Source organism: Coenobita brevimanus, chromosome 6 (assembly GCF_032717465.1).
Source record: "Coenobita brevimanus isolate Jiangsu-jjx chromosome 6, ASM3271746v2, whole genome shotgun sequence".
Classification (NCBI taxonomy): Eukaryota; Metazoa; Arthropoda; class Malacostraca; order Decapoda; family Coenobitidae; genus Coenobita; species Coenobita brevimanus.
Window position 1 is genome coordinate 52,565,534 of NC_136959.1, and position 19,118 is coordinate 52,584,651.

Sequence of the window (19,118 nt, forward strand, 5' to 3'; positions counted from 1 at the left end):
CTAATCCCGCAAAGGGTGGCCGCAGACAAAATGCCTCCAAGTCACTCTGTCACCCACCATTTGACTACCCTTCCCCAAACTCACTCCCCCCTCCATCATATACCTCTCAACTCCATCACTCCACTTCATCCTTGGTCTTCCCCTCCCTCTCCCTCATCTACATACACCCTCTTAGTCAGTCTTTCATTCTCCATTCTCCACAATTATTTTTTTTACTGATTATAATTAGGAGTAGAATGGATGTGGAAGATGTGCGGACTGGCCTGGGAGGAAGGTAGAGTCCCGGAGGATTGGAAGTCAGGTATTATTATTCCCTTGTACAAAGAGAAAGGGGAAAAAGAAGTGTGTGGTAATCATAAGGGCATGTGTCTTCTTAGTGTAATAGGAAAAGTGTATGGTAGGATACTTATTGACAGAGTTAGGGAAAGAAGAGAAGAATTAGTTGGAGAAGAACAGGGAGGCTTTTGGAAGGGAAGAGGTTGTGTAGATCAGAAAGTCATTCTTAGATCTTTAGTGGAAAAGAGTCTAGAGAAGGGAAAGAAGTTGTATGCGGCCTTCATGGATTTGAAGAAAGCATATGACAGGGTAGATAGACAAGGATTGTGGAAAGTATTAAAAATATATGGAGTAGATGGGAAGTTGTTGAATGCCATGAAGAGTATGTACGAGGGTGCCAAGGCTGCAGTGTGTGTGTATAGTGAACTGAGTGAGTTTTTCTATTTGAAGGCTGGGTTGAAACAGTTATGTGTCATGTCTCCATGGTTGTTAATCTGTATATCGATGGGGTTATAAAATAGATACAAGGAAGGGCAGTGGATGTTGGAGTGGCCCTAATGAGAGAGGACAGTGTTTGGAGACTCCCTGTACTGTTGTTTGCAGATGATACTGTGTTGTTACGTGAAGACAAATGAGAGCTGCAAGGCTTGGTGGATGAGTTTCGGGCAGTGTGTAAGAAAAGGAATCTAAAGGTGAATGTAGGGAAGAGTAAAGTTATGGTCTTCGAGAGAGGTGAAGCCAGTGAATGTACAGTGAGGCTGGATGATGAGGAAATGGAAAATGTGAGTACGTTTAAGTACTTGGGTAGTGTGATGAGTAAGGATGGAAGTTTGGAAGGTGAAGTGCTTGAAAGGGTACAACAAGGAAGAAAGGTTATTGGTTCCTTGAAGGCAGTGATAAGAAACAGGGAAGTGAGCATGGAAGTGAAAACGTTATTACATGAAAGCATTGTGATATCGACTCTAACGTATGGAAGTGAAACTTGGACGCTGTTGGAGGGCCACAAGTCAAGAGTGAGAACAGTGGAAAACAGTTATTTGAGAGGAGCATGTGGAGTCACATGGAGAGACAGACTGACAAATGATGATGTGAAGGAGCGTTGTGGTGTGGATGTGGATGATAGGAAGCATTAGGAGAAACAGACTGAGATGGTTTGGCCATGTGGAGAGGATGGAGAGTGAGAGACTGATGAGGAGAGTGTATGTGAGTGAGATGGAGGGGGAGAGAGGGAGGGGAAGGCCAAGGATGAGATGAAGGGGGAGAGAGGGAGGGGAAGGCCAAGGATGAGATGGAGGGGGAGAGAGGGAGGGGAAGGCCAAGGATGAGATGGAGGGGGAGAGAGGGAGGGGAAGGCCAAGGATGAGATGAAGGGATGGAGTGGAGAGGTATATGAGAGAGAGGGGTGTGAATTGGGAGCAGGGCAGTGAAATGGCAGGGGACAGGGTGACGTGGAGGCGATTTGTGTGTGGCCATCCCGTATAAGGGATTAAGGCATCTGGCAATAGATAGAAAGATAGAGAGATTATATTTTTTTACTGAATGATTATATTTTAGACTTAAAATTTGTGTTTAGGCTGATTTATAAACTGTTTTTAGACTTAGATTCATGTGTTCTAGTTACAGGAGGAGTGAAAACTGTCATTAGGGGTAAGGATTCTTGCCCATCAGATGAGATACAAAACTGTGTTGACAACTAGGAAGCTCAACAAAGAATATCTCGTGTTTGACCACTGAACAGTCATCTAACCTTTCATGGAATACATAATAATAATTTTAAATAAATATTAATACTGTAATTATGAAATCCTTAGAAAGTACATATTTCATGCACTGATGAAATCTGTGACATCGATAGATCATCTGTTTACATTCGGGCTGTTCAAGGAAAAACGCTTTGAAAATACAAAGACATATCTAAATAAATGTTGGAAAATAAGAGAAGAAAATAAAGGAGCTCAGCAACCAAAACAGCACCTAAAATGACATAAAGAGGGCAGCTGAAAAGGCTATCCTGATTGCATCATCAATTGCATTCCCCAACAAAATAGCAACAATACTCCATCACAACATTTCACACCTTGGGCGACTGTGCATCATTCATACATTATTATTATAAGATTTTATTTAATTGTCCCAGGACCATCTGATAGTGGAATTGTATACAATGCTGCTGCTTCTTCTCTACCGAGTTTGAATACGAGTCGGAGATTGCATTCTCCAGTGACCTTGACTGGGTACAAGCAAGATGGGCCCCAGTTTTAGGCTTAGGTTAGTTTCTTTTACAGCTGTCAGGCCATTTAGATTGACTTTAAACTTTTTTTGGACTCATTTGGGTTGGTTTAGGACTTGGTTGGGGAGGAAACTGAGGCACAAAAAAGCATCCCTATACTTTACGCATTAAATCTATCCCGAGATACGATGCCCCAACTAGCGATGGGTTTTTACTTAACAAATTGCATTGTTAAATCACGATATGCCTGTAAACAAAAAATTAAAAAAAAAAGCTACTAAGTTAGTGTTCGTGTGTATAAATGATGCACAGATTTGATTGTCACTTCAAGATGAAAATTTAGCTTGGTAGAATACACTGTGACCATAAAGTGTTTCTCAGTTCAACCAGAGAACCTACAGTGCTAAGCTTTCAAAGTAAATAAGATATACTTGATGGAAGACAATATCAAAATCAAGAAAAGCATGGCATTTTTGTGTGTGTAATGTGGGCCAGTTCAGTACACAATAATACATACCGGGTATGTACATGGTTGGCATACACTGGACTAAGGTCATTCACACTTTTTTAACAGAAAGCTGTTTTGATCATGATACACATAACGAAGTCTCTAACTACTTTTGTGTTAAATCCAATCTCTGGGATTAAAGCAGGTGCATTTTTTCCACTGTGCATTAACTCTAGGCAGGTCTGGCCTGAGTCGGCAAATAATCAAAATGTTACATACCTTTTAGGTATAAATGTTTCATTTTATGGCTCATGGCTGGTCGACCAAGATTTTATGTACAGTACTTTCAAGTATAGTATAAATGCTGTGTTTTATTATTTGGGTAATGACCACAAGCTTATGTAAATTATAAATTTCATATATTATTAATTAAAAAGAACTGACTTAGATTTAGAAGCTAAAAAGTTTTGTGTTTACTATTTGTCTAATGATTCAGTGTTGTGTACTTTTAGGGAAGCACAAAAGTTACAATACGTGCTTCGTTTGCCCAGTGGCAAAGACGTTACTTACTTGTCAGTATTAATGTGTCTTAATAACATTTTATTATATAACAGAATATTACAGTTGTCATGTTATCTATCTATCTAGCTATAGCCCGACGCCCTAATCCCGCAAAGGGTGGCCGCAGACAAAACGCCTCCAAGTCACTCTCTCACCCACCACTTGACTACCCTCCCCCCAACTCACCCCCCCCTCCCTCATATACCTCTCAACTCCATCCCTCCACCTCATCCTCGGTCTACCCCTCCCTCTCCCTCCCTCCACCTCACCTACATACACCTTCTTAGTCAGTCTTTCATTCTCCATTCTCTCCACATGTCCAAACCACCTCAGTGTATTTCTCCTAATCTTCTCAACCACATCCACATCTACCCCACAACGTTCCTTCACTTCTTCATTCGTCAACCTGTCCCTCCATGTCACTCCACATGCTCCTCTCAAGTAACTCATTTCCACTGCTCTCTCACTCTTGACTTGTTCCCCTCTTGCAAGGTCCACGCCTCGCTTCCATACGTCAGGGTAGGGATCACAATACTATCATGCAGTGACTTCTTAACTTCCATACTCACCTCCCTATTTCTCATCACTGCTTTCAGTGTACCAACAACCTTCCTTCCCTGCTGTACCCTTTCACGTACTTCATCCCCCAAAGTTCCATCCTTACTCATCACACTACCCAAGTACTTGAATGCACTCACATTCTCCATATCCTCACCATCCAACCTCACTGCACACTCTGTGACTTCATTCCTCTCAAACACCATAACTTTACTTTTGTTTACATTAACTTTCAGCTTCCTCCTCCTACACACTGTCCCAAATTCATTCACCAAACCTTGCAACTCCTATTCATCTTCACTCAACAATACTGTATCATCAGCAAACAGCAACACCGGAAGCTTCTTTAAAAAAGAAATTCAAGTAGAAAAGCTAAAGAAATTGTCATATTTAGATGCAGCATGATTTTTTTTCTAAGTACCAGTATTTTTTCACACGCTAAACAAAATTAGTTTTGCAAGCTACATTCAGATTTAGCACTTAACTCCTTAAAGTCCGAGAAAGACAGTGAAAACTAAGTTGTATCTATATACCTATTGCCAGACGCCTCAATCCCGTTTGGGGTGGCGACAAACAAATCGCCTCCTCGTCGTCCTGTCCCAGGCCATTTCACTGCCCCACTCCCAACTCACCCCCCCCTCTCTCATATACCTCTCCACCCCATCCCTCCATCTCATCCTTGGCCTCCCCCTCCCTCTTCCCCCCCACACCTCACTCACATAAACTCTCTTCGTCAGTCTTTCACCCTCCATCCTCTCCACATGGCCAAACCACCTCAGTGTATTCCTCCTAACGCTTCCTATCACATCCACATCCACACCACAATGCTTCTTTATATCCTCATCTGTCAGCCTGTCTCTCCATGTGACTCCACAGGCTCCTCTTAAATAACTCATTTCCACTGCTCTCACTCTTGACTTGTGTCCTTCCAGCAACGTCCAAGCTTCACTTCCATACGTTAGAGTTGGTATCACAATACTGTCATGTAGTAACTTTTTCACTTCCATGCTCACTTCCCTGTTTCTTATCACTACTTTCAAGCAACCAGCAACCATTCTTCCCTGCTGTACCCTTTCAAGCACTTCACCCTCCAAACCTCCATCCTTACTCATCACACTACCCAAGTAGTTAAACGTATTCACGTTTTCCAATTCCTCACCATCCAACCTCGCTGTACATTCACTGACTTCACCTCTCTCAAAGACCATCACTTTACTCTTCCCTACAATCACCTTTAGATTCTGTATCTCACACACTCTCCCAAACTCATCCACCAAGCCCTACAGCTCTCCTTCGTCTTCACTCAACAACACAGTATAATCTGCAAACAACAGTACAGGGAGTTTCCAAACACTACCCTCTCTCACCAGGGCCACTCCAACATCCACTACCCTACCTTGTACCTCTTTTATTACCCCATCCATGTACAGATTGAATAACCATGAAGACATGACACATCCCTGTTTCAACCCAAACTTCAAAGAGAAAAATTCACTCAGTTCACCATCCACACGCACTGCAGCCTTAGCACCATCATACATACTCCTCACAGCATTCAACAATTTCCCATCTACTCCATACATTCTTAATACTTTCCACAATCCTTGTCTATCCACCCTGTCATGTGCTTTCTCCAAATCCATGAAAGCCGCATACAACTTCTCTCCCTTCTCTAGAAATTTTCCACTAAAGATTTAAGAATGAATATCTGATCTACACAACCTCCTCCCTTCCTAAAGCCTCACTGTTCTTCTCCAACTAATTCCTCTGTTCTTTCTCTAACTCTGTCAATAAGTATCCTACCATACACTTTTCCTATTATACTAAGAAGACAAATGCCCCTATGATTACCACACACTTCTTTTTCCCCTTTTCCTTTGTACAAGGGAATAATTATACCTGACTTCCAATCCTCCAGGGCTCTACCTTCCTCCCAGGCCAATGTGCACATTTTCCACATCCATTCTACTACTATCTCTCCCCCATACTTCAGCAATTCACCACACACTCCATCAATCCCTAGGGCTTTCCCCAATTTAACTTTCTTTACTGCTTCCACAACTTCTATCCTACTGATTTCTTCCTGTCTTCTCGCCTCCCTCCTTCTCCCAGCCACTTATACTCACATTACTTCCATCCTGTATGTTCAACAATTCCTTAAAGTGTTCTCTCCATCCGCCCACTTTTTCTCCCTTCTTCACTAGTAATATACTATTTTTATCTTTCACTCCCCTGCTAACTTCACTTCCACCCTGTCTTACTCTTTTCTTTCTACATATAACTCTCTCTTCTGCCTCTCAATTTCTTCCACGCCCCTATTTCTCATCCATTCATTGTATGTTTTCTTCTTTTGTGCCACAGCCTGTCTCACCTCTTCATTCCACCATGCTGTTCCTTGCACACCCCTCCATATTCTCTTCATCACACACAGCACATCACATGCTGCACATATTTCTTCTGTGAATATCCTGCACACACCTTCCACGTCCCCCATCTGCTCCAATTCATATGTGCCCAATTGTTCCTCCACTTCTCTCTTATACTTTGCCTTTTTCTCATCCTCTTGTAACCTTTCCACTCTCCTTACAAATACTCCTTCTTCCCGTCTTTCCCTTCTTCTATTTCTCCATCGTAAATGGATCTTGATTATGGCCACCACCAAGTAGTGGTCAGAAAGTCCACTCCCCCAACCTCTATAAGCTCTTGCATCCATTACACATTTTCGCATCCTTTCATCCACACACATATAATCAATCATTGCCTTCCTTGCATTCAGTTCACCACCCACCCTTCTCATCACTTGCCATGTATACCTGTGGATCATTTTGTGCCTGAAGAGGGTATTGGCTATCACCAACCCCCTCCCAGCACAAATGTCCACTAACGCACTGCAATTCTCATCTATCTCAGAGGGAACACCCCACTCACCAACTATTCTATCCACCTTCACATTCCCTACTTTACCATTCATATCACCGATCAAAAACACTCTGTCATTCCTTCCAAACTTTTCCATGCACACTTCCACATTTGTCCAGAACGCTTCTCTCACTCTGCTTGCATGATCTTGGGTTGATGCATACACACACACAATCACCCACATTTGTATACCAACTTTCAATCTCACCCACACAATCCTTGACCCAAGTGATCCAAACTCTCTTATGCTCTTCTTCCATCTTTTACTCACAACTATACATACTCCTTCTTTTGCCCTCTCATTCTCACCTACTCCTGCACATATACCCCATCCATACTCCCATTCACTCACACTTTCTCCTCCCCATTTCGTTTCAGTTATTCCGCATACATCAACTTTCGCACCCTCAAGCACCTGGACAATCTCTCTCTCTTTCACCTCATCATTCGCTCCCCTTACATTCCATGTTCCGATTACCATGTCCTTCGTCCGGTCCTTGGTCGTCATCTTTTGTTCAGTCCTTGTCCGAGGCTTATTGTTTGTCTTTTTAGCTAGTTGTTTTCCGGAGAGGGGCACTAACCCTCCTCCAACCCTTTTAGTCGCCTTTTACGACAAGCAGGGATACTGAGGGAGTACTGTATTCTTGAAAAAAAAAAAACCTACCCCCTGAGAGTAGGGGGTTTCAGGAATACTCCCCCAGTATCCCTGATTGTCGTATGAGGTGACTAAAAGGGTTGGTGGTGGGTTAGTGCCCCACCCCGTAAAAAGAACTAACTAAACAAGCGAATAGTGCCTCGGACCAGGACAGACCATACGTTGACGACTAAGGAACGGACAAAGGACATTCTAAGGGTGGGAACATGGAATGTGAGAGGAGTGAATGATGAAGTGAAAGATAGAGAGATTGTTCAGGTGCTTGAGGAAGCAAGAGTGGATGTATGTGGACTGACTGAAACTAAATGGGATGGCGAAAGGGTGAGAGAATGGGAATACGGTTTAGGAATATGTGCAGGAGTTAATAAGAATGAGAGGGCAAGAGAGGGAGTATGCCTGATGATAAGCAAGATGTGGAAGAAGAATATAAGAGAGTATGGAACAGTGGGTGCATGGATTGTATGGGTGAGGATGAAAGTAGGTATACAAGCTTCCGCGATTGTATGTGCATACGTGCCGACAGAGGACTGAGTGGCAAGAATGAAAGATGAGTTTTGGGCAAGTGTAGATGCATGTATGGACAGTGTGAGAGGAGCGATAGAGCGTTTTTGATTAAAGACTTGAATGGCAAAGTTGGGAAAGTACGAGTGGATGGAGTGGTTGGTTGTGGGGTATGCCGGCTGAAGCAGATGGGAAGGGTAGTGCTTTGGTAGACATCTGTGCTGGTAAGGGGTTGGCAAAAGCCAACACCATCTTTCAGCATAAGATGATCCATAGGTATACATGGAGAGTCATGAGGAGGATGGACGGTGAACATGTTGAACGAAAGGCAATGATAGGTTATGTGCATGTGGATGCGCGAATGAGAAGACAAGTATTGGATGCAAGAGTGTGGACAGGGTGGGCGAATGGAATCTCATACCATCAATTAGTGATGGCCAGGGTAAGGCTGCAAAGAAAATGGGTGAAGAGATGAAGGGGAAGACAGGAGGAAACAGCTCCTGTGAGAAGAGAGGAGAAGTTGCAAGATACTGAGAAAATGGCAGAGTATAGGAGCACTGTGGAAGAAAGACTGGGACGGTATGAGTTAGAGTACATGGATGGGGTGGAAGATGTATGTAAGATATTCACGAAAGAGATAGGCCCAGAGTGTGAGGTGGTTTGTGGAGTCAGGAGGAGATGCAGGGGTGTGCAAGGGACAGCATGGTGGAATGATGAGGTGAAATGAGCTGTGGAACAAAAGAAGGCATATAGTGAATGGTTAGCAAGTAAAGGCAGGGGAGAAGATGACAGAGAGGAAAGAGAGGTATATGTGAGTAGGAGAAGGGAGGTGAAGAGACTGGTGAAGGAGAGTAAGAAGAAAGTGGATGAAGAGTTTGGGTGGAATCTGAATGTAAAATGGAGGGAAAGTAAGAAACTGTTTTGGAAGGAGGTAAAGAAAGTAAGACAGTGTGAAAGGGGAAATAGTTGGAGTGACAGATGGGAATAATAGATTGCTGGTGAAGAAGAGAGAGAAATTGAGGAGATGGAAGGAGCACTTTGAGGATTTGTTGAATGTAGAGAGTGACAGCAGTGCAAGTATAAGTGGTTGGGGAATGGCTGGGAGAAGAAGAGATGAGAGGAGGGAGGAAGAGATCAGTAGGGCAGAAGTAGTGGAAGCAATGATGAAGATCAAGATGGAAAAGGCCCCAAGAATTGATGGAGTGTGTGGTGAAATGCTGAAGTATGGGAATGAGATTGTTGTCGAGGGATATGGAAGTTGTGTAGATTGGCTTGGGAAGAGGGAAGGGTTCCAGAGGACTGGAAATCAGATAAAAGTGTTCCTTTATACAAAGGAAAAGGGGAAAGAGACGTATGTGGTAACCATAGGGGTATTTGCCTTCTTAGTGTGACTGGAAAAATATGTGGTAGAATACTCATTGATAGGGTTAGGCATATGACAGAGGAGCTTGTTGGAGAACAACAAGGGTGATTTAGGAAGGGAAAAGGGTGTGTAGATCAGACATTTGTTCTAAGATGTTTTTTGGAGAAGTATCTAGAGAAGGGAAAGAAAGTGTACGCTGCCTTCATGGACTTGGAGAAAGCTTATGACAGAACAGATAGGCAAGGCATGTGGAAGGTATTAAGAATATATGGAGTGGAGGAGAAATTGTTGAGTGCTGTGAAGAGTATGTAAGAAGGAGCTAGGGCTATGGTGCAAGTGGATGGTGAATTGAGTGAGTTCTCTGATCTCAATGTGGGACTGAAACAGGGATGTGTGATGTCTCCATGGCTGTTTAATATATACATGGATGGGGTTGTAAAGGAGGTGCAAGGTCAGACAGTGGATGTGGGGTGTGGCTCTAATGAATGAGGGTGAGATGTGGAAGATTCCAGTGTTGCTGTTTGCTGATGATACAGTATTGTTGAGTGAAGATGAATGGGAGCTGCAAGGTTTGGTGAATGAATCTGGAACAGTGTGTAGGAAGAGGAATCTGAAAGTTAATGTAAACAAGAGTAAAGTTATGGTGTTTGAGAGGAATGAAGTCACAGAATGCACAGTGAGGTTGGATGGTGAGGATATGGAGAATGTGAATGCATTCAAGTACTTGGGTAGTGTGATGAGTAAGGATGGAACATTTGGGGATGAAGTGCTTGAAAGGGTACAGCAGGGAAGGAAGGTTGTTGGTTCACTGGAAGCAGTGATGAGAAATAGGGAGGTGAGTATGGAAGTTAAGAAGTCATTTCATGATAGTATTGTGATCCCTACCCTGACATATGGAAGTGAGTCACAGACATTGCTAGAAGGGAACAAGTCAAGAGTGAGAGCAGTGGAAATAAGTTACTTGAGAGGAGCATGTGGAGTGACATGGAGGGACAGGTTGACAAATGAAGAAATGAAGGAATGTTGTGGGATGGATTTGGATGTGACTGAGAAAATTAGGAGAAATACAATGAGATGGTTTGGACGTGTGGAGAGAATGGAGAACGAAAGACTGACTAAGAAGGTGTTTGTAGGTGAAGTGGAGGGAGGGAGAGAGAGGGGGAGACCAAGGATGAGGTGGCGGGATAGAGTTGAGTGGTATATGAGGGAGGGGGGAGTGAGCTGGGGAAAGGGCAGTCAAATGGTGGGTGACAGAGCGACTTGGAGGCGTTTTGTCTGCAGCCACCCTTCGCGGGATTAGGGTGCTGGGCTATAGATAGATAGGTAGATAGACATTTTACTGGAGATTACTAGGGAAAAAAAAAAAAAATCTGCTCACAGTTCTTTTACCACTGAAATAAAATATTAAGCCTAAGTCATGCCACTGATGGAATGCTGTTGGTGTATGTATGTGTACCCCCTGACTCACAAGTTCCTACCAGTCTCCCATGACTGACAGAGGACTGTTTTCTAGCTATTTGTGTCAAGCTTCATTCTAGCCACAGCGTTATAATATTATGGTCTAAATATTCCGTATGTTTTAGTTGATCCATTTTACCATTTAAGATACTCAACAGATTGTGGGACACAACCATTTCTTTGAAAAATAATCATCATTACTGCATTAGTTCACACCTAGAATGGTTAAAAAATAAGTGCTTGAGTCTAGAGTCATTGAGTAAAATCAACATTTTTATATTTTTCATCGTTACTCAGCCGATTCCAATTCGATTCTGATTATCGGATAACTTTTTCTTTCAAATACCGATATTAATCAGCTTTTGTTTGCTGGTTTACAGCACTTCTCTGACCCCTGACCTGGCCAATGCAGCACACAGGTGTACAACTGAAAGTTATAGTATTAGTCAATGTCTATAAGCATGCACACTTTCATTCAATTCCATCAAGCCGCTGGGAAACTAAGGAGGCATTTGTGAAAACTGGTACTGGTTGCTAAGGACACTGAGGCCAGTCTCTGCAGGGCTGCCACTTGAAAATTAGAGGAGAGAGGGGAAAAATGGATGGCACACTTCCAGTAGGGAATGACCTCAAGGTTATGCCTAAATAAATCAGAGCTATCAACGCCCATTAGAAATGCTTCTACAGCTCAAAATGTGAAAAGCATGAAAAAAGTGGTTTTTCAGCTGTTGTCAAGCAATGAGTAGTTGCCTAGCAACCAAAACCTTGCAAACACAACTACATCACAGGCTGGTCACTGTCTTCAAGTTTGGTCAGAATCAGTTAATTCTGAAGGGTAGAAGTGCCTGCCAAAATTAAACAAGAAAGAAACGAAGCAAGAAAACATGATTAACAATAAGGGTAGCATGAGCTGGGCAATACTATCACATAGGCATTAACAGTAGCAGCTGTCACAAAGAATTATCATGAACCCCTGGAAAAGCCATGCCAAGATTATGTTCCCTAAGAAATGCTGTAGAAAAAATTATGTAACACCATTTTAATTCCGCACTACTCAGACTCACCTGTAAGCTCATCAACGCTCTTCCCGCCTGCTTTGATCTTGACCAGTTGCTCCTGCTCCACACTAGGGGGAAGGCAACCATTGTTCATGAGGTAAACAGCATTTCTGCGGGCAATCTCCAGTAAGCGTTTCCTGGTCACCTGCAGGGTTGGATAGGTACTGATGATTAACAGAAAATATGGACTGAGCTGTGGATGGGTGCATAACCTCAAAAACTGAATGGATGGTTGGATTACAATTGCGATTTTGACAATATTACACTTGTATTATGCAGAGTGTGTGTGTGTGTGTATTTACCCATTTGTATTTATCTATTTGTAGTACGCAGGAACTGAGCAATGCTCGTGTTGTTCTGTCTCCATATCCACATTTATCTAGTCTACTTTTACACACATGAATGTTTTTCGCCTGCACCACCTATTCGTCTAAGTCGTTCCAAATATTTATGTATTTACCTAATATACCTAATTGTGATATACACGAAATGTGCTATGCTTGTGGGTTCCTGTCGCTGTTTCTCAGGAAGTCAAATTTAGCTTTAAACTCGTTTAAGTTTCTAGAGTGGATGATCGCTTTGTCCTGGCTATTCCACAGGTCTATACTTCTATAAGGAAAGCTATATTTCTTGATATCCTTCAAGCAGCTTGACTTTTTCAATTTCATTCCGTGTCCTCTTGTTGCTCTCTTATCCCATACAAACAGATCTACTCGGTCAATTTTATCTACTCCTATCATGGTCCTGAACACTGCAGTCGTCTCCCCTCTTTCTCCTTTCCTCTAACGAAGGCAAATCCAGCTTTTCCAGCCTCTCTCTGTATGACAGATCTGCCAGACTGGGGACCATCTTGGTTGCTGTTCTTTGTAATCTCTCAATCTTGTTTATATCTTTCTTTTTGTGTGTGGACCACACTATCGCTGCATATTCTAACCTGGGGTGGATCATGGCCACTATCAATTTCTTCATCATCTCCTCATCCATATAATGAAATGCTACTCTTATGTTAGTCAAGAGTTTATACGTCTCTCCAACTATCTTGTTAAAATGTTTTTCGGGCGACAAACTATCTTGGACCAGCACTCCCAAATCTTTCCCTTCTCTCATTTTTGTGATTAATTCATTACCCAACAAATAATTCAGTGATGGCCTCCTGGTACTTTTATCCATTTCCAATATTTTACATTTCTTTATGTTAAATTTCATTTCCCACATCCGGCTCCAATCATGTATCCTATCCAGATCCTCCTGCAGCATTTTTAAATCCTCCTCAACCTCTACCTTCCTCAAATCTTTACATCATCAGCAAACAGACTTGCATAACTGTTCACTCCATCTACCATACCATTTACGTAAATCAGGAACATTACTGGAGCCAACACCGAGCCTTGAGGGACTCCACTTGTTACTTCCCTCCATCCAGACATCCTGTCCTTTAATACTGTCCTCATTTGTCTGTCTCTCAAAAAGTCTCTCATCCATTCCAGGAGTTTCCCCTTCAGTCCTCTTATATACAGTAAAAGTCCTAATATTAGGCATCTATGGGACCGGGATGATGCCGAGAAATTGGATTTGCCGAATAATCAAAAAACCTACCCACTCAGTACCTTAAATATATTGGTGAACACTGTTATCACCACTTATGGTATTACATCTGTGTTTGGGGAGAGTACTGTATACTGTACAATACAGCAATCAATACAGTACTATACCTGAATCTGAAATATAGTAATCCCTGTACTTTTCGGACATCCACTTTCCGGACATCCCTATTTACTGGACATTGTGGGCCTGGACCAACGGAACCGAAAAATGGTCAAAAAAAAGAAAAAAATCCCCCCAAAATCCGAATTTTTTCCTACCCATAATTTGAAATTGCCACGCGGCACCAAACAGCTGCTTACACCATGGCCCCTTCACCCCTTCCCCCCTTCCCCCATTCCCTATCAGGGTTGCCATTTGTTACTTTTCATTACCAAATGTGGGCCAATTTGGTCATGAAAAATTAGTTTGGTAATGAATCAGAATATCCCACACCTCACCATAAACAACACCCCCCTACCACACACACTATCTATCTATCTATCTATATACCTAGGCTGCTTCCCCCAAGGAAAGGGAGGTAGCCGAGACAGGACGACACACTCCCCATTTACTCATCCATTCAAACACATTCATTCGCATCTTAGCCCCAAAGGGAAGAACGGACAGATCCTCACCACACCACACCGCACAAGGGTCAACTGCACAATGCAATCAGTGACATCCACAGCAGGGCCCGACAGCAGAACTGGTTTACCCCTGCCACATCATAACAGACCCATCCCCTTACCCGCACCTGACCTGACTAGCTGATCAGACCAAATGCGGGAGAATATCCCCTCAGGGCTGCGTCATCACTTATTCATTCACAATTTCTCTCCATTTATTTCTGTCACGCACAGCCACTCTTCCTTGCTCAACAGACATCCCCTCGCACCCAGCGCTCTCTTCACACTGTCCATCCATCCTATTCGTGGTCTTCCTCTCAGCCTTACACCTCTCACATCAGATCTAGTTATCTTTTTCACCAATCGCTCATTATCCATTCTCTCCATATGCCCAAACCATCGCAACACACTCTGCTCAACTCTACCAGCCATCTCCCGAACAACTCCAGTTCTCCTTCGAACTTCATCATTTCGCATCCGATCCATACACGTCACTCGACACATACTCCTCAGACACCTCATCTCCATTACATTCAAACTTTTCCTCTCTGCTACACCCATATGCCATGTTTCAGCCCCATATAACGCAGTTGGTACCACAACACCCTCATACAGCCTTCTCTTTACATCCATTCTAAGCGAACAACATTTAAACACTTTTATCATTCTCCCCAGCACCTTTCCTACTTCATTTATTTTAAACTTCACTTCTGCATCTATTCTTCCATCCACAGCAACATGTGACCCTAGATATTTAAAACACTCTACCTCCTCAAGCAACTCACCATTCAAAACTATATTCATCCCCCTACCATCTATCAACCTCGTACACTTCATCACTTTACTCTTATTCTCATTTATTTTCAATTTCCTCCTTTCACACACCCTTCCAAACTCCTCTACCAACTGTCTCAATCTCTCCTCTGAATCAGTCACCAGTGCAGTATCATCTGCAAACAGCAGCTGCTTCAGATTCCACTCTCCACCATCAACATTCACCAGACTCAGACCTCCACCTAAATCTCTTGCATTCACCTCCCTTATAACACCATCCATGTAAATATTAAACAACCAAGGCGACATCACACATCCCTGTCGCAGCCCCACTCTCACGGGAAACCAATCACTCACAGCATTTCCCACTCTTACACACGCTCTACTATTACATAAAAACTTTTCACCCCTTTTAGTAACCTACCATCAAGTCCATACAATCGTAAAACAGTCCACAAAGCCTCCCTATCAATTCTATCATACGCTTTCTCTAAATCCATGAATGCCCAAAACACATCCTTGCCTTTCGCTAAATACTTTTCACACACTTGTCTCACAGCAAACACCTGATCAACGCATCCCCTCCCTCTCCTAAAGCCACACTGCTCATCACCAATCACTCCCTCTGTACCCTCTCTAACTCTCATAATTAACACTCTACCATACACCTTACCTACAACACTCAACAGACTTATACCCCTAAAGCTAGTACATTCATACTTATCACCCTTGCCTTTATACAACGGGACCACACAAGCACTTGCCCAGTCAATTGGCACCATACCTTTCTCAAAGCACACATTCAACAATCTTACTAACCAGTCAACAATAGTCACTCCACCACCCTTCAGGCATTCCACAGCACACCCAAATTCCTTGGTGTAACATACAATACATCAATGTCATTTAAACAACACATCAAAAACATTAAAAATAAAATAACACCAAGACTCAATCCCTTGAGGTCACTTGCCCATATAACATTCGGACACAACAGAGAAACCACCACCACAGTATACAAACAATACATAAGTTCAGTGATGAATTATGCAAGCCCTACCTGGGCTCCTAACCTCAACAAAACCCACTATAAAACTCTACAAACCATACAGAACAAGGCCCAAAAAATAATCACAGGCTGGACAGCTAGTACACCCACAGACCACATTCATCAAGAAACCAAAGTCCTCAAAGTCAAGGATCACCTAGACATGAGAGGCACCCAGTTTCTTGCTGCAGCCTCCACAAACCCACAACATCCACTATATTACATGGCAGCACATCCACCCACACCAGGGAACATCAAAACAACACCCAGCACATGATACCATACACAAATACTGTCATCTCTCCCCCTTTGCCCACCTCAGACCAGCTTCCAGAAGCATATCCACACTCAGATCACTCGACGCTCCATTCAGTCACTTAAAGACAATACACAGCTGCATGCACGGCCTCCTGACATCCATCCTTCTGAATCCTATCTCCCTCATGAGGACAGGGTCCACCTGGCCAGGCTGAGATGTGGACACCATCCAGCCCTCTTAAGCTACCAGAAGAGGCTGGATGACTCCATCACTGATGCCTGTCCAGGATGCAACACAGCACCCCATACTAAGCACATTATGGAAGACTGCATTACACACAATCACCTATGCCAACAACACAACATACACTCTTTGAGTGCTTTGTGGGAAAGCCCGGTCTCGGCCATGGCCTTCCTAAGGGACTCGGGGCTGTTCGGCCAGACTGCCTAGGGAACAATTACTACTACTACTACCCCAACCCTATAACACTAATCCACTCTCTAACCCCTACAAAACGCTTTGCAACTAAGACGTTCCTGAAAATAAAATACTCTTTAAGTGCTCTGTAAACTTATCTGCACATGCAATTTCACATTGCGATGTGGATGATATCAGAGTCCCCCCAGCCGGGAGACCTGATTTCTTTCACCCGGCAGTACATGTGCTGTATAACGCACATTGTAAACACTATAAATCGTCGAAAATCAGCCAAAAAGACTTTCCTAATACTGAAATACTGTATGTACTGTAATGTACACCGTAATCTTACGTACAGAAACACATTTCATGCTGACAGTGGTGATGATGTGATGAAGACATTATTAGAGAATATTGTAAAATAACACCCAAAATAAGCAATCAGAACATCAAAACACAGAAAAAAACATGAATAAAATAAAGCATGCTTTACTACTGTATTGTAGTGTATACACCATACTGTATTTGCTTCAATCAAAATTCTAGCAGATGACTGCTACACAGAACACAACAAAATTTTCACCTCGTAGTAGCAAGGACAAACTTCACCTGGGAAGAAACAGTTGTCTAAATGATTTTATACAATGTGGTAATGATTCCATTGTAGCATGATTATTTTACTATGTAAAACACACACTTTTTTATCAACTCATCTTGTTTAGTAACACAATTTTGACTTTTCTTTCCTATTCACTTTCATCGGTGCCTTAGCAGAATCCAACAGTCACTTGTACAGTGCAGTAATGTATACTTCAGAACACTTTAAGTTGCACTTAACACAGAGGAGAGGAAAGGGAGGGGGAGGCAGCAGTGCATCGTATCAAAAAGACACAGCAGCACTAGAGGGCCAGGAAGCTTTTAGAGGGAAACCCATTGTAACATTGCCATTAAATAATAATAATATTTTGGAAGAGACATAGAGTGCAGTGTAGGTTCATTTGAATATCGGCATCATAATAGAGAAGGAATACATTCATCTTTCACCTACCAGCCAACGAAATCTCTACATCAGAGTTCTCCCTCCCCTGCCTTAGCCAATCAAAACTCCTCTACTCCCAACCACTGCATCTCCCCTCTCTACCTACCACCAAACACCCTGTGAGCTGCTAGGCCCACCAACTGTCAATCCTCCTTCACTCCCTCCTTCAACACTCCAACCCTTTCATATTACGGTACATGTGCAGTATAACCCCATTCTTTTTGTGTATTTTATTTCTTTATTTTCTTTTTATGTGATTGTGGCTGAAGGTTTGATGACAACAAGTGTTTCATGCAGGACAATAATGTAATACTACCCAGAAGAAAGGGTCCTTCATGCCAAACAGTGTCAAAGATCTTATGCTTTCTGCTGGATACCATTTTAATTCAGCCATTAGCTACGCCGAATAATGTCACGTGCCAGGTAATGCCGAGATGAATAATTGGGAGTATAGTATGTGTACAGTATATATATATATATATATATATATATATATATATATATATATATATATAGTATATATACATATATACAGTATATATACATATATATATGCCTATATATATATATATATATAGGTAAGCCCTTAATTCACGCAAGGGTTACGTTCCCAGACCCTTCGCGTATGTGGTAAATTCGCGTATATGTTCTGCCCTTGTGTGCACGTAATTACGCATGTCTACTTAGCATAAAGTATGAAAAACAACAAAAATGTAAGAAATTTAACACTGAAACCTGACAAGCACAGGCGTAGGTGGAGACACTTCAGCAGTCTGGTGCACAAGCCCTCACTGCCTCCCATATGCTACATTCTGCCTTCTTTATTGTCCAAACAGTTGACTCATTCACCCCAAACATACGGTTCTGAGCCAGTTCACAGGCGTAGGTGGAGACACTTTAGCACAGTCTGGTGCACTAGCCCTCACTGCCTCCCGTATGCTATGTTCTGCCTTCTTTATTGTAAGAACAGTTGACTCACCCTAAACACACGGTTCAGAGACAATTCACCATGAAGTCAATTCACCATCAAAACATGGATGATTCCCTGTCATTCTATAAATATACTTATTATTGATTAATTAATACTTTAATAACTAATTTTCAGGGGGATTTTATAACTCATATCAGTAAAAAACTAGTGTACTGTACTTGCTAAATAAACTGGTATGTAAATAAATGACGGGGAATCGTCCTGACGGAGAATTGTTGCCGACATTCCTCCCTTAAGTTTGTCCAACACTTTAACTTTCTCTGTCAGCAACATCACTTTACAAGTCCGTTTTGGTGTGTTACCACATGCATCACTAGCACTACGCTTAGGCCCCATGTTGGCAGACAAGGCAA

The 19,118-nt window shown here is 42.5% G+C and overlaps 1 protein-coding gene across 1 annotated transcript in view; it reads right to left on the reverse strand.

The window, feature by feature from the left end:
• The window catches only part of LOC145399699 (uncharacterized), a 360,302-nt gene that overhangs the window by 239,641 nt on the left and 101,543 nt on the right, over positions 1–19,118 (reverse strand). Inside the window, exon 8 of the mRNA XM_080272249.1 lies at positions 12,034–12,172. Coding sequence (XP_080128375.1) covers positions 12,034–12,172 — 139 coding nt within the window. The remainder of the gene's footprint in view (positions 1–12,033; positions 12,173–19,118) is intronic.